This window comes from Sorghum bicolor, chromosome 3, assembly GCF_000003195.3.
Source record: "Sorghum bicolor cultivar BTx623 chromosome 3, Sorghum_bicolor_NCBIv3, whole genome shotgun sequence".
Lineage (NCBI taxonomy): Eukaryota > Viridiplantae > Streptophyta > Magnoliopsida > Poales > Poaceae > Sorghum > Sorghum bicolor.
In genome coordinates this window covers 65,489,954-65,516,267 of record NC_012872.2, presented here as the reverse complement: position 1 = coordinate 65,516,267, position 26,314 = coordinate 65,489,954, and the positions used below count along the sequence as shown (strand labels likewise).

General features: G+C 41.6%; 3 protein-coding genes across 3 annotated transcripts; all 3 read right to left on the bottom strand.

Annotated features, from left to right (window-relative positions):
• On the bottom strand, window positions 53-3,307 carry LOC8055270 (L-2-hydroxyglutarate dehydrogenase, mitochondrial). The gene is made up of 5 exons (XM_002456464.2): window positions 2,879-3,307; window positions 1,889-2,170; window positions 1,337-1,776; window positions 705-864; window positions 53-592 (listed from the first exon to the last, which is right to left on the bottom strand). The coding sequence occupies exons 1-5, from the start codon at window positions 3,149-3,151 to the stop codon at window positions 482-484; spliced, it is 1,266 nt and encodes a 421-aa protein (XP_002456509.1). The 5' UTR covers window positions 3,152-3,307; the 3' UTR covers window positions 53-481.
• Window positions 7,874-12,066, bottom strand: LOC8055269 (leucine-rich repeat protein 1). Its single transcript, XM_002456463.2, has 6 exons — window positions 11,591-12,066; window positions 10,564-10,635; window positions 9,445-9,588; window positions 9,100-9,171; window positions 8,940-9,011; window positions 7,874-8,188 (listed from the first exon to the last, which is right to left on the bottom strand). The coding sequence occupies exons 1-6, from the start codon at window positions 11,806-11,808 to the stop codon at window positions 8,119-8,121; spliced, it is 648 nt and encodes a 215-aa protein (XP_002456508.1). The 5' UTR covers window positions 11,809-12,066; the 3' UTR covers window positions 7,874-8,118.
• On the bottom strand, window positions 13,587-18,870 carry LOC8055268. Its single transcript, XM_002456462.2, has 2 exons — window positions 18,050-18,870; window positions 13,587-14,059 (listed from the first exon to the last, which is right to left on the bottom strand). Exons 1-2 carry the CDS (start codon window positions 18,578-18,580, stop codon window positions 14,045-14,047), a joined length of 546 nt encoding a protein of 181 aa, XP_002456507.1. The 5' UTR covers window positions 18,581-18,870; the 3' UTR covers window positions 13,587-14,044.

Genomic DNA, 26,314 nt, shown 5'->3' with positions numbered 1-26,314 from the left:
GATTGCTGCACTGGATATTTGACCATGTATGATTATGGAGCGGGGGAATCCATTCACAAACTTTTTTGCATATATTTTGCGAAATGAATCTTTTAAGGCTAATTAGTTCATGATTGGACACTAATTACTAGAGTTACAAATGTGCTACAGTACCAAAAAACTTTTTTTTGCGGACTGAACATTGATAGTACCCCAAAAGAACACGTGATCTCTTCAGACTACACACCAAGTTCCGTCCTTGGAAGTGTCAAACCCGTTGAATCCCCATCATATTCATGTTTCGCTGAAACTTTCAGTGAATTTCATCTTCTAACAATTACATGCAATAAGCATCTGAAAAGATCAAGGAAAAAAAGAAAACGGCTGAAAATGTTCTTTACAGAATTATTTTCTTTGGCGAACCCTAGTCCTGACACGTCAGTTTCATCATTCTGCAATGCATGGAGCATCGAACAATGAAGATTTGTTTAGGAGACTCCCATCACAAATATTTTGAAACAATGTGTTCAGCAATTGCCAAGCTTGATGTCAAACCAGGGGATTCTATTCCAAACAAATTAACCAGTCCAGGAATACCATGGACATCCCATCCCTGCAGTCATTCAACTAATCAGTAATGAATGTGCATGAGAAAAATAAGCTTTTGGATCTGATATAGAGCTAGATGCCTATCAAAGTACTTGACATATGATACCAGTAAGCACCTGAATAACAAAATCTGAAGGGGGTTGTCCAGGACCAGAAAGCTTTGGTCGGATCCCAGAATAACCAGGTTCCAAAGACCCATCCTTGAGATTTGGAAAATACTTCCTTACCACAGGGTAAAATACAGAACAGCGGTTGGGATTTACTGAGTAATCAAACCTGATGAAGATAAGACTCTAAAGTTAGAAACCTTGTGATAGTTACTAAAATACTCTATTATTGTGCTCCAGATTCCATAAATCATGCTGATAGTAAGAATGATGACAAGCATGGTACAGCACCGAATTGCATTTTCTTTGGAAAACACAGGTTCAGTTATGAGACATCCAGATATCTATAACATACCTTATCATCATCACTACTAAGTTGCTACAGATTCTATATTTCTATCATAAGCAAAATAAGAATACAAGCATTAGCATGCCAGTTAAAAAAGGTGGTATCTAGAATAACTTATTACAGCCTTCTTTGGTCATGAACCAAGAAGCTAAATGTGTTCCTAGAAAAAGCATGAAAATTTCAGCCCCATAGAAAAGGAAGGGAAACATAATTCGATTTAAGTGGGGTCTCTTGCTTAAAAAACAGTGGCATATTTTAATAACTGAATGTACACATGTTTGTAATTGCTTACTTATTCAGAAAACATGACACATGGTCCTTTCCACCATCAGATATCCATTCAACGTCTGGACCAAATCTGACAAGGCCGTTCATATCTATAGTGACATGGACCCCTATGCCACCATCCTCTGGCAGAGGATATATTAAGCGCCTGAAAGGACTCTTGGTTTGAGAGAGGGTGAAGTAACATCCACGCGCATAGTGAGGAGTGGGCACAAATGCCTGGTCAAGGCCACAAAATTGTTTGGCAAGTGGAACTGCACTCAGACCTGCTGAGTTTATCACAAGCTTCGGAAGCAAAACAATCTGTGAGTTCACATGAGACTCTACATGACAGTTCTGCAGCTCTTTGCTTTCGCAAACATGGAGTTCAAGGCCTTCGGATCCAACATGTGCACTGATAACTGCTGTGTTATATGATACAGTTGTTCCCAAGTTTTCAGCATCAGCCTGCATCATAAAAACAATCAAAATAAAATGACAGTGAAAGCAAATTCAGATTGATCTAAGTCTTTCGCCATAAAATTCTAAATTGGATTGATTTATATGATGGTCATCATACCAAAAGGGAGAGCATGAGTGAATGAGAGTCAATTATCCCAGTACTAGGTGATAGTAAAGCTTTAAGGCATCGAAGCTCAGGTTCCATCTCCATAGCTTCAGAACCCTCCATCAACTGAAGATCATCCACCCCATTTTCTTTGGCATTCCTGAGGAGCATGTCCAGCTTTGGAACCTCTGCAGCACCAGTGGCAACGATGAGTTTGCTGATTCGTTTGTGGGCAACACCTCGTTCTTTGCAGTACTTGTAGAGCATTTCCTTTCCCCTTACACAAAGGGTAGCCTACAAAAGGCAATCCGCAGGTAGAGTCTGTGATACATCAATTAAGGGATCCATATAAATGTTTCATGTAGCGCCTGTAAAGTTAGAACTATTTTCAAGTTAGATGCACAATTTTTATATATACTAAAGTTTGTTAAACTGTCTAAAATCCTAAAGCACGTCTACTGTTAAGTACGTCAAAGCCCCTACCAGCGACCACTGTCAGAGTGTCAGCTATTTAAGATGTTGAGAACTGGTCTGCTAGTTTTTGGAAGGAATAAGATCTAGCTAAACACTTCCCGCAGAGATGCATTATTACTAGAGGAGCAACAGATTTCTGTGAACTCTGGTGCATCAATTGACAAGCCCCATTTTGCACCAAACACTAATAAGGGATCAACCTGCAGAATAGAATGTGTCAGGTGTCATCTGGAACAAATTTCATAGATACATCCATAATCCTGTCATGGATCGCTAAAAGGTTATCTGTAGCCGGTACCACTACACAACGCTCTTCGACTTGTCTGAAGTTTGAACAAACAAATAAGCACCTAAGTTTGGAAGTATGCGCGGCAACTGTCAAATAGTAGTTAAACCATAGCGATCACAATTGAAGCCCAAATGGACGTCCAAGCAAGCATCAATTGCTAGAAACCACTGAATCAGGATCACCTGCGCAGCGCGCGTATGGTGAATTCGGGGGGGACACAGCAAAGGGCGCGCGCGCACCTTGAGGCTTCGCGGAGGGTAGTAGATGCCGGCGTGGATGACCTCGCTGTTACGGGAACTGGCGCCGGTGCCGAAGCTGGGGGCCGCCTCGACCACGACCACCTCGCGCCCGGCCATCGCCAGCGCCCGCGCCGCCGCGAGGCCGACGACGCCCGCGCCCACCACCACGGCGTCCGCCGCCTCCCGCGGCGCCCCCGAGGTCCGCGACGCGAGGCCTCGACCAGCGAGGCCCCGCGGGCGGGTGGCCCCCGCCAGGCGCCGCACCAGGATCATGCCCCGCTGGCCGCTCGGAGCTTTGTTTGGCTAGTGGAGAGAGCCTGGCGACCGCGCGCAGCTCGTACTGGTAGTCTGTTATCGACGCCGCGCGGGCGCGGTGCCGCGATCTCGCGTTCTTTCGGCCTCGAGAACGGCACGGGCGCACGGGCGCATGGCACGCACGCCTGTGCTGCGCGCGTGCGTAAAACACAGCCACACATGGAAAGCAGGAAAGGGTAGCCCCGTGCGTGCGCCACGGGACGTAGCGACGTGCAGCCGGCCAGTGCCGGTGCTAGGAATCGTCAGATCTTCGGCAAAACAAATGCTAGTAGCTCTACTGTTACAGTAGATGGCACCTCCACATGCATCCCCCATTCCCAGCAAAATCGACGAACTTTACACGAAACAAACCGAACGGCACACACTGACACAAAGAGAGACGGGCACGGTCACAATTCACACTTGTTTTAGGCCTTGTTTAGTTTTTTTTTTTAAAAAAAAGCATTGTAGTTCTTTCGTTTATATTTGACAAATATTGTCCAATCATGAACTAACTAGGTTTAAAAGATTCGTCTCGTAAATTACTGGCAAACTGTGCAATTAGTTATTTTTATCTATATTTAATGCTTCATACATGTGCCCCAAGTTTCGATGTGACGGGAAATCTGAAAAATTTTGCAAAATTTTTTGGGAACTGAACTAGTTTTCAAAAAATTTCAAGATTCTCTATCACATCGAATTTTTTTGGATGCTTGTATTGAGCATTAAATTGGAATTGACTACCGTAGCATTTTCGTTTGTATTTGACAAATATTGTTCAATCGGATTAACTAGGCTCAAAAGATTTTTGTCTTGCAAATTACAGGCAAATTGTACAATTAGTTATTTTTTAATATATATTTAATGCTCCATGCATGTGTCGCAAGATTCGATATGATAGAGAATCTAAAAATTTTTTACAAAATTTTAAACAAGGCCCAACACATGCTTGTCACACCCATATTTTAAGAACAAAATAGGATGCATAAAAGACTCATATGTGCCCCAGGAATAGTCGCACACATAAGTAGACAAATCTCAACTGTACCATTGCAGTGTTTATTACATAGCGGAATATAAGATATCACATAGTCTCATACAAAAATGATAGCAAGAAGTAAACAACGCTCTCGACGGAAGCTCCACACAGGGACACTGTTGACTGGTTGACTCCAAACCTAGTACTCATAGCGGTAATCCTCATTCCAGTCATCATCATTAGCATAACCTGGGGTGTTGGGAAATTGCAAGAGTGAGCACATATCGTACTCAATAAGTATAACCAGAGGTTCATGAGGCTCAAATAGCTGACACTGGTTTGACTGCATTTAGCTTTTAATAGTTGATAGCATGTTTAATCATTGAATAGCAAATATCAAGGTAGCATAATAAATCCCATAACCACATGATCAATGTATACAAGAATTAAGAATAACACATATAAACAACATAATAAACCATCATTTATTATCATTATTCACGTTCATCGGTGTCCATCTATTCCGTCAGTTTTCCGGGCCGCCCGTATCCGTGGGCACGGCTAGTATACCAGATTTAACACTCTGCAGAGGTTGTACATCTTTAACCATGAGTCATGATTTACCCTTTCGCCCGAGGTAGCTAATCTCTTAACCCCCTTCCAAGGGAGGTCGGCAGGGATCACTATGAAGCCTTTCAAAAGTTCGTCTAACATGTTAGGGCCGCAAGGTTTCCTTCGTGAGCAGATATAGATACCCCCTTCCGAATGGCACAATGACGCGCAGCCTATACACATAGGGACAGGGGCTCGCACTATACCCGTGTCGGTTCAGCCCCTCTAGCGCCCTTTCAGGTAACCGCTAACAAGCTAGAAAAGGTCTTCATACTGAGCTAAAGCCAGAGCCATATAGCCCTCATGGTTGTACGAGTTGTCCCAACTTTTGCCAAGGGATAAGTCCTTATGGAGGGTCAAGATCAATCCAGCAAAAGCCAGAGTTCTTTCCACCCTTTATATTCAAGTTGCTAGAAAGCTTACTTTATTGTTTATTGTATATTCAAATATTCATGTCACAAGATCATGGATTAATAATCAAGCACTAGCAAGAACTACCCAAATGCATATCCAAATAGGTAACAAGTAATTCAGGATAACAACCATCTATGATTTTGCTAAGGTCGACAAGGTGATAGCATGCATATGATCAATATTGTATTAATTGTGTATAGGTAACAAAGATAATCCCAAGTTATACTTGCCTTGCTCAAAGCTCTCCTGAGCCCGCTGGTCTTCAAAAGCTTGGTCTTGATCACCAACGTACGGCTCACCGTCTATTCCCAAACATCAATCAACAACACGCAATCCAATGGAGACAATCATACACAAAGCAAACAAGGTATAATTAGAACATTACACCAAACAGTGGTAAAACAAATATAAAAGTTTATCAAAATATTCTACGCAGCGCTACGATCACATAAACGTAAAGTTCACGAAAATCGGAATTAAAACGTGAAAGATATGAATTTTCTAAGATTTCCTATAGAGAAGTGATTAATTAAATGCTACTGCAGAATTAAAAAGTTTCAAAACAGTAAACTAATAATTCTAACTTGTAGAGCTCGGAATACGAATCTAACGAAATTTGAATGGACAAAAACGGAGTTATAATGAATATTTTATGAGCAAAACAAAATCAGTGGCAATCTTGTAATTATCTGGAAACGCCTTTGGGCCGCCATGGGCGCCACCCGGAGCTCGTCGGCGCACAGTGACTTCTCGTTTCCGAGCGCCGTTTCGAGAAAGAAAAACTCCGGGATGACGAGCAGCTCACCGCGACTTCACCTATGCACTTGGTTCGGCCCGAGGTGGAGCAAGGAGAGCTTGCCGCGGTGGCGGTAGGATTCGAGCTCGGCGAGATCCGAAAGAACGTGACAGAGGCGTCTAGGGCTCGGATTAAAGAGCTTGGGGACGAAAAGGGGCATGCGGGGTTGATTTAGGAGTCTTATAGGGGCATACCGCGCGGATTTGGTAAGGGTAGCAAGGAATCCCGAGATTTCTGGGATTTCCGTTTGGAGACCAACGAGAAACCCGGCTCGGTCACGTTAGAGAAGAAAGGAGGGGGAAAGGAGTCGCTGCCAAGCGGGCCCGTGCTGTCAGCGATGGGAGAAGGGAGGGAAGGGAAGCAGGCCGCGCGCGGTTGGGCCGGGGAGTTGGGCCTCGGCTTGGATTCCAGGAGCTTTCTCTTCTTCTTTTTTTTATTTCTTTTTTTTTTCTAAATTTTCCAAAGCCTTTTTAAATCGAATTTTGAGAGCAAATAAATTTCAACAAAAACCAGCAGCACAAGTAAATAAAGATGCTCCAGTATGAATGCACAATCAGGGTTGCTAAACCTATGATGAATTTTAATTCTCACAAAATTATTCTCCTTTGTTTTCTAAAGGCCTTGTTTCCTTCCACCTCAAAACCTAAAATTTTTCAAGATTTTTTGTCACATTGAATTTTTAAACACATGCATGGAGTACTAAATATAAACGAAAATAAAAACTAATTACACAGTTTGGTTGAAATTTACGAAATGAATCTTTTGAGCCTAGTTAGTTCATAATTAGACAATAATTACCACAAACAAACGAAAGTGCTACAGTGTCGCGAAATTTTTCCTTTAACTAAACACGGCCTAAAGTTAACTCGGTTGGCAGGTTAGGTTGGCCTCATCGGTGTAGTGTTCTCGACGTGGTACACTGGTACTGACTTGATTCACCTACTTCGGCTCAGCAAGCAGGGTGAAGCTTGGAAAAAATTTAGGGATTGAATAAAAGTGCTACATCAATTTAGCTCTACTATAACCTTTTGTAATAGGAAAAAAATATTAGCTTGAAGTAGTCTTATATTCAAAACATCGATTAATGATAAAATTCACAAAATATATCTAAAAAATAAAGATCTCAATCCATCTACCTTATAAATTTGTGTCTAAAATTAGAAGGAAAGCACTAGGAGCTCCATTGACCCAGCAGCGGTAGGGGGCTAGCCCCACCGCTGGCTTCGTCCCTGTCAGCAAGTAAACATAGGCTAACTGATTATAGATCAACTGGTTGAGTTTCTTGTGGAGGTTCAAGTCCCCAACTTGATATGGATGCTCATATTTTCCTAGATTTATTTTAGGATTTAATGGCGTTATGCTTTCAGTGGTAGACAACGTGCCCGTCAACAGCGAGACAGATTTGTCAGTCCAACTTAATTTTTCAAAGATATTCATAGAGACAGGATATGTGTGCGTGCGTTCATAGACGTAAGTATACACTAGTGTTAGTGAGCGTCTATGTGGTCTCCACAAAAGAAAGGTACAAGTGCAGTGCAGCTACGCTTGCCGAACTTGGAGTGTGAAATCATGCCAGCAAGAGTAGATGGTGTTTAGCTTGCATCCTTGCAGTAAACAGTATGTCCTCTTAGCATGTTCATTTGTTTAAAAAGTTATGGCTAAAATTACTGTTTACTGATTTATTGTAAGAAACAAATACTACTGACTGACAAAAAAAAAAACAACTTATAAAACAAGTGTAGCACAAGTTCAAGAATTGCAGGTGCCATGCTGACGCCACCAGACAGGTTATCTGCTACCACGATAAAAAATCAAACTTCACTTGTCCAGTGAGTAAACAGGACAGCATTGCCTGTTACTTCCGACAAGTTCGGTGTAGAAAACACAAGGAACCCAAAACTTTGGCAGCAGAAATGACAATATCATTTCAGTCATAATAAGCAGTTTCAAGTTTACTTTCACGGACAGAAAGCATTCTGCTAAAACATACATTAACTTTCGTGCAGACAGCAAGTTACAAATAAGAGCTATGCAGGGAGGATTACAGAGTGGCAGCAGAACCAGACCTAATAAATCTATATCACCCAATTTTGGTAACATTGTGCGCTCATTACTTTCTAGCGATTCTTTTCTTCATGGTGCCCTCTAGCAGTTTGTGTCATATATGGCCAGGCCTTGTAGCTCTGGACCTTCGAGGCGTGGGTTCTTCTCAAAGCTGCAGGGGGAAACATAAGTACATAACATGAACAAGTTACTTTTTTAGTGAAGCACATGGATAAGTAAAACATGCATCGCATCGTATTAAACATGCATGCTGGAAAATACAATGTGTTCTGACTGCACTTAACATGGTCCAGGATAGAGAGCACTCCTGTTCTACTGTTCTTATGACCAGAAAAGAAAATGGACAACAGCTTGTCAACAGCCCCCAGTATTTTGACCCAAAGAAAATGTAGTTTATAAAAAGATGCCCTCATAACACTAAGCACACAATGGACACAAAGTGCTTGGAACTTGGATTGACCTACTCAATTATTCTCAAATTCCAGGAAGCCACTAGGTCGAGTGCAGGAAAATTAAACAAGATATAGAGTAATAATTCATGGACCTGGATGCCCTCTCAGATGATAAGATAAGATAAGGTTCTAGGCATATCATTTCAAATCATTGATCTAAAAGTAAATGGCCTCTATTTTTTCTGTTAAAAAAACATCCAGTCATGTCGGCAACAATACAACAAGGGGTAAACCTTGAACTAGTTATTTAAGGATCAATTACATATATACATACAAATGAGTGCAAAATACAAAATGAAATGTCATATAACGATGCTGAACTGACAGAAGCAGACATGAAACATATCTAACAGATGAACTTACTGCACTTGTCTGGCAGAGGGAGCCTAAATGTTTTGAGTTTAGCTTTACAAAGTATGCAAGAAGATACAAACTGGCAATGAAACTTACTTGCTCAGAGGAATGTGTTCAAATGGTCCAGATGCGGGAATTGTCCCACATAAATCATTGCTTGAAACATCACTGAAAGAACAAGGTGGGTAGATTGTCAAATTGAGTATTAACGTGGAGAGAGTAGAACACCAAACATTTGAAGTTGATCTTTACTCACACAACTTTGAGACTAGATATTCCGGCGAGTTCCCTTGGGATCGGCCCAGTCAAACGATTGCCATTGAGCCGCCTGCGAAGCGCAACCACATGTTAGCAAAGGTAGAATGATGTGAAATAATGACCATAAATAAAGGTCAAACCACAGTTAAACCTCAATGTATGAGCAACTATCCCTAATTATGAACAGCACAATGCTTGACCTACCACAGCCTAACACAATTTAAACAACATGGAATGATCATCTTCAGCAAAACTAGTATCAAATCCATGTTTACTTGCTAAGATGTAACAAGCTGACAGCTATTTTACAATATGTAAACATAATTTAAAGAAATAAACTTACAAGAATACAAGGGATTTCAGCTTCCCAAGGGTAGGAGGTATTGTCCCTGAAATGTTGTTCTTGTACAAGTCCAAGCTTATCAGATTCTTCAAATTACCAAGCTCAGAAGGGATTGTTCCTTGAATACTATTCTTGTAAAGTTCCCTGTTTCAGTGCTAATGGTCAATACTAGTATAGTTATATTGGATGAATAATTGACAGGTGCATATCAAACTAAGTGAAAAATGTCTAACTAGATCAAGCCCTTGTATCATAAGTCATAACTGTAGACAAACAGAACATGGACAAATTTGCAGGTCATAGAAAATTGTTCCACCCTACATTTTAAAATTAGAAAATTAGGCATTGAATGTCTAAAATCATGAACACATTTTAGGAGGGTCCTAGCCTACTAGGGAGAACAGGACCCTATCTACCTAATTAACCAAGGATGACAAGCATAGTTTTATATAGTATAAGTGAAGGCATGACATATCTTCTTTTACTAAAATATATCAAGGTATTTTGATTATCATCAGTAGTAAAGTCATGCCTTTATAATTAATTTTCTTTAGACTTTAGGTCATAAAAAGGTTATCATCTACCAGCTAGATAAAAATACTGGTAAATGAATACGGTTCAGAAATTTGTTAGCTCTAAAATAGTGTAGGTTGTGGTGCAATAATGCTCGATCACGAAAATGTCCAGACTTCTAAATTCAAAACTGATGGAGCTTAGAACATAAAAAGGGGCTGGGCCTGTATGGTACAAAGGCCACAATAACTCTAACAAAGCTTTATAAGCTGCAATCATGGATTCATCTATTGTATATTAGGTACTGCCCATGTGCAGATAACCAGACATGATTTGATGAGCACATGTATACATCAGCCATTGTCAAAACTACAAACTGATCGAGGGTGGGGCAAAGGTAGTTTGATCCTAGTCTAGCTATTGGTGTTTGCAATTTTACTGTAAATGGATTCATGAGCCTTTTCAAGGGGCATAATGGCATTGATAAATGACCAAAATTACATGGGTTGATACCCAAAAGCAGTTGAAAAAAGAATCAGTGAATGTAACGCCAATTTCCTATTCTGAACAACTACCATGATACAAACCATTTGGATAAGAACTTACAGGTACTGCAGATGCTCCAATTTCCCAAGCTCAGGCACCAGATGACCGGATAAGTTCAAATTACCAAGATCTCTGTTAGAAGAGGTATTGAAGCAACAATCAGAAGATGGTACTACTATGAAATTTGAAAGACGGACAATACAAGCTTGTCATCCAAAGGTTTTCTACAGACTACAGACCATGTGTGTGTCTTAGATTATCATAACTACTTCAAAGAAATATAAAATCCTAATCAGTCCTTTACCTACATGGTTCTACTTACTTTGAATTAAGTTATCACATAAATGGTGGACAGAAAGATATATCAAAAGATGTGTTGAACAACAATCAAACTAAATACCGAAAGAGAATGAAAACAATGAAAATTTTGTTGGTAGCAATCATTCCAACACTATTTTCCTGGTGTTTGTAATCCATACTTCCAGCACAGTAGCTAACATATCTGTATCTTTGGAGCCAACATATCTGTATCTTTGGAGCCATACAAGCCTCTTCTATGTAGAAGGTTCGACCACCTTTGTTATATCCACCACAACCTCAACAATCCCCTAATTTGATTTTTGCAGAGAGCCAGAGACCACAATCCCCTAACTAACTCACTAAGCTGCTAGCTGCAGAAGCCACAGAAATTTGTCAAGGTAAACTTTGCTGATGAGTTTAGGATAGTCTAGATGGCATAATCCTAACTCAGTTTCACTTCACAAATCAGTTCGCAAACTAAGCTTGAAGTTAAACTCCTATTTGATTGCCTAAGCCTTTATGCAACCTACCTCATTAGTTAGCATTCGTTTTCCAATCGCAAACTAACTTTAGAAAGCCATCAATTTAACAGCCAATATGTCATGGAAACAAGCTTGTAGCTCCAGAGAGTCTAAGGGCACAGTAACAAGTCCACGGATTAACGGGTTACAGGTCGCATCTAACTACAGGTACCCCTATCAACTGCAGCCCCGGCTGAAACGGGCCGCAGGGGGGAGGGAAGGGGCGAGAAGGAGGGAGAGTTGGGAGGAGGCGGCGGCTCACTCACAGGCGGGTGACGCGGTTGTCGCGGTCGCAGGTGACGTGGAACCAGGTGCAGGGGTTGACGAGCGTGGGGTCCCAGCTCTGGAGTACGCCGCCGGGGTCCCTGAGGCTGCGGCGCAGCGCCGAGAGCGCGTCGCCCTCGGAGTTGGCCCCCGCGAGCGCGAGCACGAGCGCCAGCGCCAGGGCTCCCGCCGCCTTCGCCTTCGCCCCCGCCGCCGCCATGCTGGAGGCCGACCAGATCGGTTGGTGGGCGGGATCTGGACGCGGACGGAGGGAGGGCAGCAGCACGCAGCAGCTGGGGAGAACTGAAGGAGAAGGGGAACGGCAGGGAAAGGAGGAAGGGACGCGACGCGAGACGTCTCCTTTGGTGGTTTGCTTTTCTCTGCCTGCTCGGTCGGTCGCTGACTCGCTGGTGCTCCCTGGTGCTGGTGGGGTGGTCTGGTGGAGTGGTGGGGTGCCTGGTGGGCTTGTGGCTGGTGCTGGTAGGAGTTGAACCAGCAGCCAGTCCAGCTTTTGTATTGCTCCGCGTCTCGCGTCGCGTCGCGTCGTGTGGGGTGGGGGTGGCCCGTCCGGGTGGGGCTGCGGCGGGGCGGTGAGGCAGTTGTGCTAGTAAAAGTGGAGTGGAGGGGCCCACCTGGTGGTGGGTTGGGTACTTGGGCCACGGCACGCCTGCTGGAATCGAGTGGAAAGCGAGCGAGAGGAGGGGGCAGCAGTGTCGACAGTCGTTTTCGAAAGGGCATGGGCATATTGGCATGGCATGCCATGGGGAATCAGGTTTCCAACAAGAAGGTGCAGCCACGGTCCATGGAGGAGGTCAGAGCCGAGGAAGTGCAGCAGCCGCGCAGGCAGGAGCCAGGGGACAAAACAAAAAAGAAGAGGATTCCGCGGCAACTGATGCGTCGACGTCAATGTCCACTTCGCCAGGCACAAGCTTGCTGCTGCTTTCGCGGGCCTTTTGTCTCTCCGCTTTTGCGCGCACTTCGCACTTGCAATCTGCATGCACGCAGAGGCGGCCAGGTTTCATTGCTTCTTTTTCTGTCGTAGTCGTAGTATACAAAGGTCAGAGGTTCATCTCACGCTCGAGGGATGTTTAGAGCCTCTGCTTTCCGGATTTACTTAATGCTATCGGTGTTTTCGCATAACCTGGCTTTGTGAAACAAGCCTCGGTTCTGTCGTCGAATCGAAGCCGCGCACTTGGGGGAAAAAAGAAAAGACGATTATTCGACCTAACACACACGGGAACCTTGAAAAGACATCGAGTTTAAAACTGCACCACATCACTGATTCACCACTACTAGGGTACTGGGTTTTTTTTTTTAGAAAATAAGTGAGGGACAGGAGATCTTTTCCCTTTGGAAAAATCTGGGTGAGAGCCCAGAGGTAAACAGTTTTAGGCCCGTGAGAGACGCAATGGGCTCCAGGCCTCCGAAACAGTTCTAGAGCATGGGCCTGTTTCCAGACCCATGTATTTTCTCTTCTTGATTGACTTGATCTGCCACCGCTTGAGCAGCCGAAACCAAGCAGCTCGCCTGCCCGCCCGAGCCCGGCCCACCCGCTTGGTCTCATGGAGCATTCGCCTTCCCCGCGACCCGTACACAAAGCCGCGCATGGCGTGACGGACAATGGGAGCAGTCCCTTGGCCACGCGGCTTGGAAAATTGGAAATTTGCAGGCCGAGGGCACGGCCCCGTCACCGTCAGAATCATGGTGGCGCAGCACGCTCCAGCTCCAGGTTCCTCTGTGCGCTTGGCAAAAGGCAAAAAAACCGCATTCGGAATCGGAGAATGTTGGGATCCTATGTATGACTGTATCAAACTTTGCTCAGCCAAGCTAGCAGGCGAGGTGAGGCGAGAGCGAGAAGAACAGCACCAGCAGAATGGAGGACAAAGAAACTAGACGTTGGTGTTAACTGTTAAACCCCTTCACTTCATCGTAGGGTAGTCATGTCTATGGGGTCTCATCTTTTCCATCAGTGGATTCACATAGACAGATCTGGTTCGTTACTGCTCGATCAGAGGACTGAACCATCAGCTTATCGACCAAACCAGGGACAAATAGTACACCAGTCTTCCCTACATTACATGCTAAGGTTAGTTTCAATGGAGTTTCACTAGAGTTTTATGGCATTAAATATGCTGTTGTGGCACCATATTAACGAAGAGAGATGATAAGAGTTTTATAAAAGTATAGAGAGTTTTATAAAGATAAAACTCTTCTACACAGTTTTTAAAATATGGATGTGTGAAACTCACACCGAGAATGGCCTAACATGCATGCCTACTACTCCCGCGCTAGGACCACAGACGAATAACACAGCCAATTGCAGACCAGAGCTATCATGTATTCACATCCTTTGCCAATAGAGTTTCTGAAGGGCAGGGCAGCTGCATACAGATCATCTCCTGGTGTTCCCTTACGAGTATTGTGTAGGAGTAACACTCCAAGCCCCACATGTGCGCTTAACCAAATGGGAACTGTAACAACACAAGAATAATGTGCATGGTTAGTAATCATTCAGACAGAGAGTCTGAGTTCCAGTAGCTATACAACATGTGTCAATAACATAGCCAGTGAGAAGGATGATTCAACAAAATACTCTGCATGTATATTACACTATAAAAAATTCTTCAAAATCAATAAGCCAATTATCACTAAATATTTAAAGATGTTCTACCGAGCTTCAGAAACTTTTAAATAGTGCTCTGGAGTACCTCGCTTTAGAAGTTGGTAAGGCAATGCTGGTTTGTCAATGCCCCTATTGTTTTTCACCCCAAAAGTAAAACATTCGGAAAAAAAAAAAGCAATACTACTATTTTAGATATTTTTATTTGGTCTCATCATGAACAACTCTGATGTTTTGGGGTTGCCAGCATGTGCACTTCTTTGATACCGCCACCAATGTTTCTTGAGGTTGCTAATAGGTTGCCTAGTGCAGTGGTTTCACTCCTGGCCATGGAGGAATCGTCCGGATGCTAGGTCCATGCCACGCCCATGGTGTTGCTCTCATTGTGCTACTCCAATTCTGGGTGTTGCAATGGGAGTGCTTCCAGCGATGGGTTCTGCTATCGAATTCTCAAAGGTCACTGTAGTTGAAGCCTCAAATCAGTTCGATGTGCCTCCTAGTTTGATCACTCTGATCCCTTAGAGTAAGTGTAAACTATACGAACACTAAGGGATCAGAGTAACCTTAGTTTCCGTGAACATTGGAGGTCATGCTTTTGGTTGAGACTATACGAGATGCACATCTTCTCCTCCCACATACACCCCTCCTACCCCTGGGCTTTCATTAGCGAAGAAGAATGGGAAATGTTAGGCAACAGGCAGTGATCAAGTTTAATTGTGACACAAATCAAGTCATCAAGCATCATGTTAATTAGTGAGAAGATTTGGTCTAAAATTAGTGAGAAGATAGTTGTGCCCCCTGTGCTAATCATGGATGGAGTTATGTGGAGGTCTTTGTAGCTTAGGTCATTCACCTATAGCAGTTTTCATTGTCGCTTTGTTATTTCTGTTTATCTATATGCTCATGTAAACTTTGGTGATTGTACTTGAGAGATTTGTCTCACAAGGATCGTGTAGGTCACGCACACGATCAATAGTGTCTTGGTAAGCCTAGGCTTGCTAAGATCATGGATTGTTGTTGCATGTAATTCTCTCTTCCTCTTAATGAAATGTGTGCTCAAGCACGCTAAAAAGGTATATTTATTTGACCAAGTCAAATATATCTAACTCTGACCAAGTTTATAGAAAAAAATTACCAACATCTAAAACAAATCAATTTCACAAATCCACCATAAAATATGTTTTGATGGTATATTTATTTGGAACAGTAGATGTTAATGTATTTTTTCAATAAACTTTTGCTAAAAATAAATAAGTATGACCTAGAACAAAACTAAAAAACCTTGCATTTTGGAATGGAGAGACTACAAATTAAAAGATCGAACAATCCTATTAGATAGCTTAAATCCTATGAGAATTAACAGATTTTGGCGGTGGTGGGAACAAATTAACATAGAATGGATGAGTAAAAGTTCAACTTAAAAGGAGAGTTTTGTTTCTTCCAACTCAAGTTATCTAGCAATTTACACCTAGAATAAAAAATATTTTATGTTGTTTAATTTACAAAAATAAATGAAGCAATCCAATCTTGAGGGTACATATAGACTCCTGTGGTACATATGAATTTTGTATAGCTTTCACGCATTTGAATTTCAGACTGAGCACCAAATCAACATGAAGAATATTTTTTAAAAGATGTGCGTACATACTGAGCACTGGATTTATATGACAAATTAAAGTGGGCTTACTTTGGAAAGCAACACAAAGAAGTGGTAGCTACTTAAGGCTTAAGCAGCCAAATTACTTTTTACTGCTGATTTAAAATAAAGTATTTAGTAACTACAGTTGTGTATCAGTTAATTCAAATATACTCCTATGCTATAGTCAGACCACATATGCAGTACAAGCATTACCAAGATGCACAATTATTTCTATATTTGTTTTAGTGCACATATACTCATTTCAAAAAGAAACCAGTGCCATTATACATTTGAGATGAGAGACCGCAGTCTTCACTCTGCAGGTCTCGACTTGGTACAAATGGCATGTATTATTCAAATTGAAAAGGAGCAATAGAACCGTGGACCACATAACAATTGTTGGCAGAATGATTAATAAAGCCATCTGGGCAATTATTCACTGTAAGCTCTGGGTATCAGTCTTTGTAGTGCCATGTATGATGTATTTGTAACAGTGTATACTACCCTATATAAAATACTCAACACCAAGGGAATATATACTAAACTAGGTTCGTCAACCAATAATGTCAAAACAATGGAAGTGAGAACTAGAAAACAGGAGGATTGATAAACTGATCCCGATATCAATCAAATAGAATCAACAAAACAACAATAGTATAAAATCAAACAAATGGAAATGATCAAATGAACAAAATGGTAATTGCGTGAAGCAAAGTCAAAGACACAAAAGTAGAGCAATCGTCATAGAATAAGAGTAACAAACCTCACATCATATGAAGCAAATATAGTTTTTTTCTCGAACATGAAAGAGAGATGCATGTCATTTCATCTTATACTAATTATGAGCAAATAGTAATGGAAGAACAAAACAAAATTAATTAAACATGAAAAGGTGCATAAAACTAATTAATATGAGTGTGTAACTCAAGAATTAATTGGATATGCATGTGCCAAGATCACGAAACCAATACTACTATAGTATAACGGCACTTATACTTGCTTGCAGTAGCAGAATGCCCTCATCTCTTTTCCTATTGAAATTACCAAGTCCTTAATAACATACGCATATCTTGACTGAGACTAGGATTATTCTACATCAGTTATTTGTGTAAGACAAAAAAGAAGGGGAGAGAATTGGCTATTTGTCATTGCAAAGAATGGGCTTTGCAAAAAAAAAATTGACTAGCCATGCATCATCGATGATGAGTACGTGCCTGACCTGCGGTACAGATGATAACTAAGTTTTACTGTTTGCTTGCAAGTTGCAACTTGGGCCCCGATCCGTAAGTGTGTGTATGCGCGTGCGCATCACTTAAATGGACGACAAAGATAGAATCATGTTGTATTAATATCCTTTTTTTGAAGTGGGATTCAGATTCTAAATCAGTTGCACAAGTGGGGGTAAACAGTCTGATCTTTACAATCGATCATCTCTGGGTCTCATCCTTCTTGGCCTGATCAAAGCTATTGAAAATTCTGGTTCTTTTACACACCAGGATGATTTGAACGTGCATATATATTTGCGATTTCTAAAAAAGAGCCAGCTAGCTTGTGCCGGAGCATAGGCCAATTCTTCTATACTCCCTAGTGTCTAGTCTCCTTGGCTATACTCAAGTAGTGCGGATGATCCAGAAGCGCAAACTGCCCGCTAACCAGGCCAACATGAACACTAATACAAGAAAAAGGGCGCCGTCCCAGTCTCAAATCTCAAGCCTACCCTTGCAGTCCCCACCATAAAATCAGAGAACATTTTCAAAGCAAAGAAACCCAGAGAAAAAAAAAGAGGAGAATCGCACTTGCCGGTCGATCGACGGTGATGACAGAACACATCGCAATATCGCTCGCAAGTTGCAACCCCCAAACTCAGCAAGAAAAAGTACAAATGGTTTGGGACACAAGAACACAAAAGCACAGATATATTACCGCACAGTACCATACACACTCGTCTTGCTCTCGTTCTATCGTCTTTTCTTAAAATGTTTTTCTTTTTGAAGTGTGATCTCGTTCTATCTCTCTCCGGCATATATATGGTATGCAGCAGATATGAGCCGAATTGGAGCCAGCAATTCGCTCATACGCGCACACGGATTAGGCGCATACAGTACATACAATACAAGGTATGTTCATGTCATGCAGAGAGGGGGCACGCGTCACGCTGAGCGGCGGCGATCGATTGGGTATCAGGTTCACAACTTCACATACCTTGCTGTACGGGTGGTGGTCGTAGAGCAGCGTCGGCGGCGAGAACACCGTGTAGTTGTTCTCCAGCAGCTGCGACCCGAAGCCATCCTCGTCCTCCCCCTCGTCGTAGTAGTCCCCGCCGTACGGCGCGGCCTCGGCCGCGGCGTCGGGCAGGTGGTCCGCCGCAGCAGGGCTGGGGATGGCGACGATGGTTTCGGACGACGCGGCCGCGCCGCCGGGGCTGAGCCCCTGGGCGGCGCCGCAGTCAAGGTCGGCCGCCGCCACAGCGGCGTCGGCGGCGCCGGCGAGGTCCTCCGGGCTGTACTTGGAGGGGTCGGCGTCGCGGCCGGTGAGCTCCTGGACGAGGGCGCGGAAACCTGCGGCGCTAGTCTTGACGCGCATGGGGTTGGAGATGTACACCACCTTGATGGGCTTCTTGCCCTTGCCGCCGCCGCCCTTGTGCTTCCCCGACGAGGTGCCGCACCTCCCGCTCCCAGGAGCATTGCCTCTGGGACTGTGCTGCTGCCGCTGGCGCCGCTGCTCGTGGTCCATCGATCAGCTCAGCTCTAGTGGAGAAGCAGCGATCCGGGGAGGAGTTGGAAGCGGGTGTTCGGAATGCGAGGGTGGAGGCGAGGGCTGCTGCTGCGACGTCTGGCTCCGGCCATGTGAGGACAAACAGGCGTTGAGGAGAACGGGGGGATTTTTAGCTGGGCGGCGAAGGTGGGCGCTGGCGCCGTGGAGTGGAGTAATGGATCGGACTCGAGGCAAGCTTGGAGGGGAGCCGTTTTGGGGAGAGAGATGGGGCGGGCATGTGATCTCTGGTCGTCTGGAGGAGTCGAGGAGAGCTATTGGCTATGTCCACCAACACATTTACTTTAACCTTCCAAGAAAACAATAAAGTCCAATGGCTTTTGTTAGATCAATCATACTCCCTTTCTGAGGTTGTACTGCCTTATTAGTTCAAAAAAAATTGTAAAATAAACATTGTAGCACTTTTGTTGTATTTGATAAATATTATCTAATTATTTACTAACTAGATTTAAAAGATTTGTCTTTTAATTACAGATAAATTGTATAATTAGTTATTTTTTATCTATATTTTAATGCTCTATGCATATACCACAAGATTTGATATGACGGAGAATCTAAAAAGTTTTTTAAAATTTTTTGGAACTAAACAAGGCCATGTTAAAATCTTGTTTGTTTGGACTCCTCGGTACCACAAAAGATGTAGAGCATGAGCCGTAGAAGCAATTAAACATGGTTTTGGGCTCTTAGTTTATTTTGTAAGGGAGAAAAAAATTATATTGCTAGTATATAAAATAGGAGAAGTCTAAGCTGTCCAACCTGGTTCACTATGCAAAAAAGAGAATATAAGCTACCGATATAAGGTCTTTCGTTAGAGTTTCACCAGTGTTTCATCAGAGTTTCATGAGTATTAAATTTGCTGATGTGGCACTGTATTAATAAAGATAGAGGTGATAAGTGTTTCATGAGAGTATAGAGTTTCATGGGGAGGAAACTCTTCCACACAGTTTTCTAGAATATGGATACTTTAGAAACTAAGTCATGAACCCCCAAGTGAGGATGGCCTTAGGGTGTCTCCAACAAAAATCTAAATAGCTAGGATAATTATATTCTAGTCTATACAAATGTGAGAGAATGCTAACAATATTAGGCCTTGTTTAGATGTGGAAAAATTTTGGATTTCGCTACTGTAGCACTTTTGTTTGTAGTAAATATTGTCCAATCATAGACTAACTAGGGTCAAAAGATTTGTCTCGCGATTTACAGTCAAACCGTGTGATTAGTTTTTATTTTCGTCTATATTTAATGCTTCATGCATGTGTCGTAAGATTCGATGTGACAGAGAATCTTGAAAAGTTTTTGGATTTCGGGGTGAACTAAACAAGTTTCACCAGTGTTCAAGAAATTTATTGTCTATGACATCCTAGTCCTCTTTCCTGACTGCCATGTAACTAGGGTTCTTCTATTTTTTATATTTTCTCTGCTATACACTAAGGTACTCTCTCCATCCCATTAAGAGTATCATTTTTTTACTTGTAAGTATCGTATTTTACCATTTATCTTATTCATTTTCTTTGAAAATTATAAAATAAATAAATTATTATTAAAATATCTCTAATAATAAAATAAGTCATAACAAAATAATTAATATTTATATAAAAATTATGAATAAGACGAATGGTCAATCAAGATGGTACGAAATAAAAACGTCATTTTTAATAGCACCGAGGGAGTAATGACTTGTACCAAGCTGTTGGAGGCCCTTAAAGGAACGTGAGGGAAAAGAATATCTCTATTTTAAATGAGGGTACACCTCGAAATCCCTCTTTACCAAGAATGTGGTGGTTGTAAGTTTAGAGAAAATCAAGAATGGCTATGTGTACAAATTTAAAAGAGCGAAATGCAGTGATGGTCCTTGATTTTTTTCTCTATTTTAATCTAGGACTATATGCTAGCTCTCAAAAGTGAGGATTTAGGTTCTTGCATTTTCCAAGTGGTCAAGTATAACTTTTACTTTAAACTATGGTTATGGTGTTCGTGCTTTTAAGCAGCTGCGGCGCGGCTACCGTTGCTTATTTTCTACTGCAAACAGTAGATGCAAGCGCATGCTTATTGCAGCAGGAACCACAATGCTGCTGCAGCAAGCCGTTCTGATGAGTCCGACATATTTTCTTTGAGTAAACCAATTGAAAATAAAATAAGGCCAGATTTGTAGTTCTAGATAAGAGTCTTATGTATTTTGCTGCATTAAAAATATGGCTATGACTTTACGGAGACACCACACAATGAATTTATAAAATATAGGTACTCTCTCTATGTACTATGCACAAAAATATCATTTCTTCGGCTTTTCTAGAGAAGCCCATCGTGACCGTGAAAAGCCCTGCCAAACAAGCCCTAATCAGTACAATTGACAAACACTATATCTAAAACACTATATCTAGTTTTTCTACGCCGTATCATTTTAAAATATAATGATGAATATATTATCTTTGATATATGATACTCTAGGATATATTATTTTCCAAAATACTTTAACGTTTGGTGAATAATATCTATATTATGATCATTAACCATGCAAGTTTTAAAAAGTGGGTACAGACAGATACCTTTGCCACAAAAATGAACATATGAAATAAAACGATCAAAATAAACTAAAAGTACATCACCATCTTTGAAATGTTCGGATGAAATATTGCTACGTTAGATAGATTTAGACAAGTAAATGTTCTTATTCATTTTATTATTATCTTCCTCAGTACTTCTCTTTACAAATTTAAAGGCTAAAAGTTAGCAACAATCCCTCCAATTAGGCCTTGTTTAGTTCGCAAAAATTTTCAAAATTCTCCATCACATCGAATCTTTGGTCGCATGCATGGAGCATTAAATATAGATAAAAATAAAAACTAATTGCACAGTTTACCTGTAATTTGTGAGATGAATCTTTTGAGCCTAGTTACTCCATAATTAGACAATGTTTATCAAATAAAAACGAAAGTGCTACAGTAGCTAAAACCGAAAATTTTTGCGAACTAAACAAGGCCTTATATTATTGCTGTCACTTGCAAAGTGAGTTCTCGTTTTGTTTCCAGCTTTTGAGGAAGGACGCTCACAGCCTTCATCGATATTGAAAAAAAAAATGCACAGATTTCGCTTGAAAAGGATAAAATGGGAGGTGGCGCTAGCATTTGGCAGGTGGTCGCGGGAAAGCAGGTGCTGTCTACGAGGAGGTTAATGCAAAGGGAGGCAAACAGAGACCAGCATACGGTGCCCCGGGTCCCACTCCGGTAGCGTTCGGGACGTGGCGAGCCTGCACAGGGTGGGCCTGCGTCATCGGTGGCCCCCACCGTGACGTCGCATAAACACCCATAATCCTTCCTCACCGCCCGCCTTGCCTTACCCGCCCCTCGATACCTCCGCGCGACGCAGCTGACATTCCTGGCCCACGTCCTGGGAACCAGCCAACCAGGCTTCGGGGTAGCGTCGATGTCACGTGCCAGTTTGGCTGAGACCAGTGATTGGCCATGAAATGAGCGAAGGGGAAAAATACTGAAAAAAATAGTACTAGCGTGCGTGGGTCCTACATCCAGGGCCCATTTCTTGGAAAGTGGTGTACTGTGAAGTGTGAGGCATTTCTGTACCGGTCCTTTATGGAGCATGGACCACACATCCAGCTCAATAAGGGAAGACGCATCCACACAGTCTGCTCAAATTTGTGAGCATTATTGAAGCCACGACAGCTATGTTAGGACTTGTCATCCACTTGCGTCCTTACTAAATGGGAGCGTACGGTTTAATGTTTCAATTTAAATTGTACAAGTTGTCTATTTCTTTATATTAATTTAGAAATATATATGCGTGGAAGCTCTAGAACCATAAGACTAGTGAGTCGTGTATTCTAAAGGATGGTTTTTTTAGACCATTGCATCATTACGTGTTGGTTTTAGGTGTCGCTCCAAGAGAATTTATTGAGTTCTTCATGCACTCTAAGAAATGGTTTTTTAAATATAGTCCTTCAATTTAACATTATAGTTTTCAATTTTTACATTATGATTTTGAGCAAGTGCTCAAATCTATATGTGCAATATCTAAGGTATCTCCTTTCATGTTTCTAATATTGCTTCATGCAAAAATTTTAGTAGAACTTGTAAAAAAACATCTTTAAATTGAGTATAGGTTCTTAAGTCATGACATTTATAAGTTGTTTGTTTGAGACGGTTGTATAACCATAACGACTAAGATTGCTTTTATTTGTACAAAGAGCCATTGTTGGTTGCGGGCTACGACTTCGTTCAAAAGCGAACGAGGCCTCTAAGGGCATTTTATGCCTCAACAAGTAGCTTTGTTCAATTACTTTTTTTAAAAAAAAAACTATGCCATGTGAGATGTTTGATATGATGAATGAAATAAGGCCTTCAATGTATATGTGGTTTCATTTTATTGTTTGACAAGCCTTTTTTACGTCAATTTAGAAATACATGAGTGTGGAAGCCTTAGAACCACGAGACTAACGAGTTCGCCGTATATGCTAAGGAATGATTTTTTATATTGTTACACCAATATGTGTTTGTTTTAGGTGTCGCTCCAAGAGAACTATTGAGTTCGTCATGTATTCTAAGGGATGGTTTTTGAAATATTCCTTTAATTTGACATTATACTTTTCAATTGTTACATTATGTATGAGCAGGTACTCAGATCCATACATGCAATATCCAAGATATACCCTTTCATGTTTCCAATATTGCTTCATGCAAAACTTTTGGTAGAAATGGTTAAAAAAACATCTTTAAATCGAGTATGGATTCTTAAGTCATGACATTTACAGGTTGTTTGTTTAAGATGGCTATATAGCCACAACAACCGCGACCATTGCTACTAACTGAATGCTGCAGTTGCAGCAGCTGTGGCTACAGCTTCAGTCAAAAGCGAACAAGGCCCTCAACAACTAGTTTTGTTCATATGTTTTTTTTTAAAAAAATAAATCCATGGCATATGAGATGTTTGATGTGATGAATGAAATAGGGTCTTCAATGTATATATGGTTTCATTTTTGCAGATTGACAATCTAGCCTTAGCATTCACTATATATGCACGACGGGATTGACGATGCAATCCGATAAAATGAAACTCTTTAACCCTCAATGTTAGTTCCAGCATGTTGAAGTCTTTGAAAACAGACTGTTTTATTTCTTACTACGTCAGCGTTTTTGCCAAACTGAGATCCTATTCGATGAGACGTTCGAAATCTCTATAAAACCTCCATCGGAGTAGGCTAACAAGCATCGTGTTTGCTCAGAATCAGCCAATTATCCGGTAACCAGCGCTCTTTCCTGATAAATGCCGCAGGCCTGCTGCTAACATGGGTAATAAAGCGAGGAAGGAAAATACCCCGCGTGTGCTGGTGTGTGCCAGCATATAACCCTTGTTTTTATCGATAGATTATAGGACAGCGAAGCGCACGGATCTACTACTATAGTGAGTACTCCTTGTATACTATATTCCAGATTTTCCGCAGCATGTCCTCCGAACCACTCTTTGTGGTCCAATTGAACCGAGATCGTGCCGACCCTACTGAGATCGTCTCCAATCATTTGTGTCCTCGTCGTGTATGCCTGATCAGGGATATCGACCAAAAATCGCCGTTGCACGGATGGCGCCGTGCCACTATTTGTTTGGATGGGGATTATAGGATTTTGAGACTTTCTGTTAATCGAAATTTCTATAATCTCTGTAATTCTGCAGGGATCCAAACGGTACTCGTGCGTCGGCTGTCGGCACCAGTAGCTGGAGGATCCCCCACAAAGCCGTGGATCCAGCCGGCCGCCTGGTCACAGGTGGCCGCTCGGTCGCGGTCGCCTTTACTGTTGGAAGTTGACCTGACGAAAACCAGAGGGACGCGCAGGCGCAGCGCGAATACTACCGCAGGCGGGGGCGCCAGGCTCTCGAAGTGATGAAGAACCAGCTAGCCACGTCCGGTCAAGAGCAAGTGGCAGTACTACGACAAACATCTTTGTTTTATGAGGCTGGAGGGTTTTTTTTTTCATGACAAAATTTCATTATTGGTAAACAATAGAATTATAATATACAGTCAATCCAATGCGTAAATCTCTTCGAACTAAAGTTTTGCTAAATTGAACTGAACACAAAATGGGCGAAAAAGCGCTAAGAAGACCAACACAGCAGGTTAACCTGATGGCAACATCAAAGACAACCAAAATGACCTTATTACGAACTAACACATACATGTCCAGTTTGACAAAAACAGCACCTAGGCTGAGACCGAGTGTCGTATCTTCCATCATATCCACCTTGAGAGAGCAAGCTTTACTAGATAAGATGATGTTAACAGCATCTTTGTTTTATGAGGCTGGAGTTCGAGGAGCTTGTGTCCGTTTCCATGGAGATGACGTGTTCACTCTTTTGATCTCTCACATCGGCCTTGTTTACTTCCACCTAAAAATTCAAAAATTTTCAAGATTCTTTGTCATATCAAATTTTTAGACGCATGCATGAAGTATTAAATATAAATAAAAATAAAAACTATTTGCACAGTTTGGTTAAAATTTACGAGACGAATCTTTTGAGCCTAGTTAATCTATAATTGGACAATAATTACCACAAATAAACGAAAATACTACAGTGTCCCGAAATTTTTTCGTTCGGGAAGTAAACACGGCCATGGCCACCGTGAAGTTTGCATTGGGTGGGATTAACGGCGCCGCACAACAAACCAAATGCATCCCTCTCGCAACTTTTCTATGCTACTCCCTCGTTCCTTTTAACTATCTTTATCACTTTGTGAGAAGTGAAACACACTCAATTTTAATTAAATATACAAGAAAAAAAATAATATTCATAGTATATAATTGGTATTATTAGATAAATTATTAAATATATTTTAATAATAAATTTATTTGATGACATAAATATTACTAATATGTTCCACAAACCTAGCTGAACTCAGCAAAGTTTGATCAACACGAATACAATAGCGCAACATATAAAAAGGGTCAGAGAGTACTCCTAATTTTGAAGATATCTCTTTGCTTTTGTAGGGTTTAGGGTTTTTTATCTTGATCATCAATAGTTGCGTAGTATTTTCCATGTGAATCAGGCAATTTGTTAATGCTTTCAAGATGTGCCACGAGTGGTTCCATTTGCTAGCTTTCTAAATCTAAATTGTTTTCAAAAGGAATGGTCTAGATTCTAGAATTCTATGTGCACACACCGTGGAGCCACTAAGAACTAAGGGCCTCCCGACACACGTGCTGCATCATTGTCCACCTCAGCTCTAAACATCCATATCATAGGAAATTATAGCCTTATAGAATGTCAGTCGTGTACAAGTAACCATCACTTTGTCTCACAAAAGTCAAAAGATAAAACTAGGGAGCATGCTATGGTGAGGGATAACTTTAGACTACTCTAGACTATGTTTGGTCCAAGTGTTCTCTCTCCACACCCGAAAGATGTTGCTCACTCACATCAACTTTTTCATGGGCAGGAGCTGAGTAATGTGCAAAGTTGTGGAACCTTGTAATGGTTTCTTTGAGTGAATTATGGTTTCAATATATCATGGCCCTATGTGGTTTTTTAGGCTAATGTTGTTGTATGTCTGCATTAATATTGGCCTAAGGGTGTATAGCTGCATATTGATATTGGCCTAAGGGCAACCACAGAGAGAAAAAAGGTAATACACATGACATCATATATGAGTACAATATATGTGCACTAGGTAGTAATGATATACATATGGGC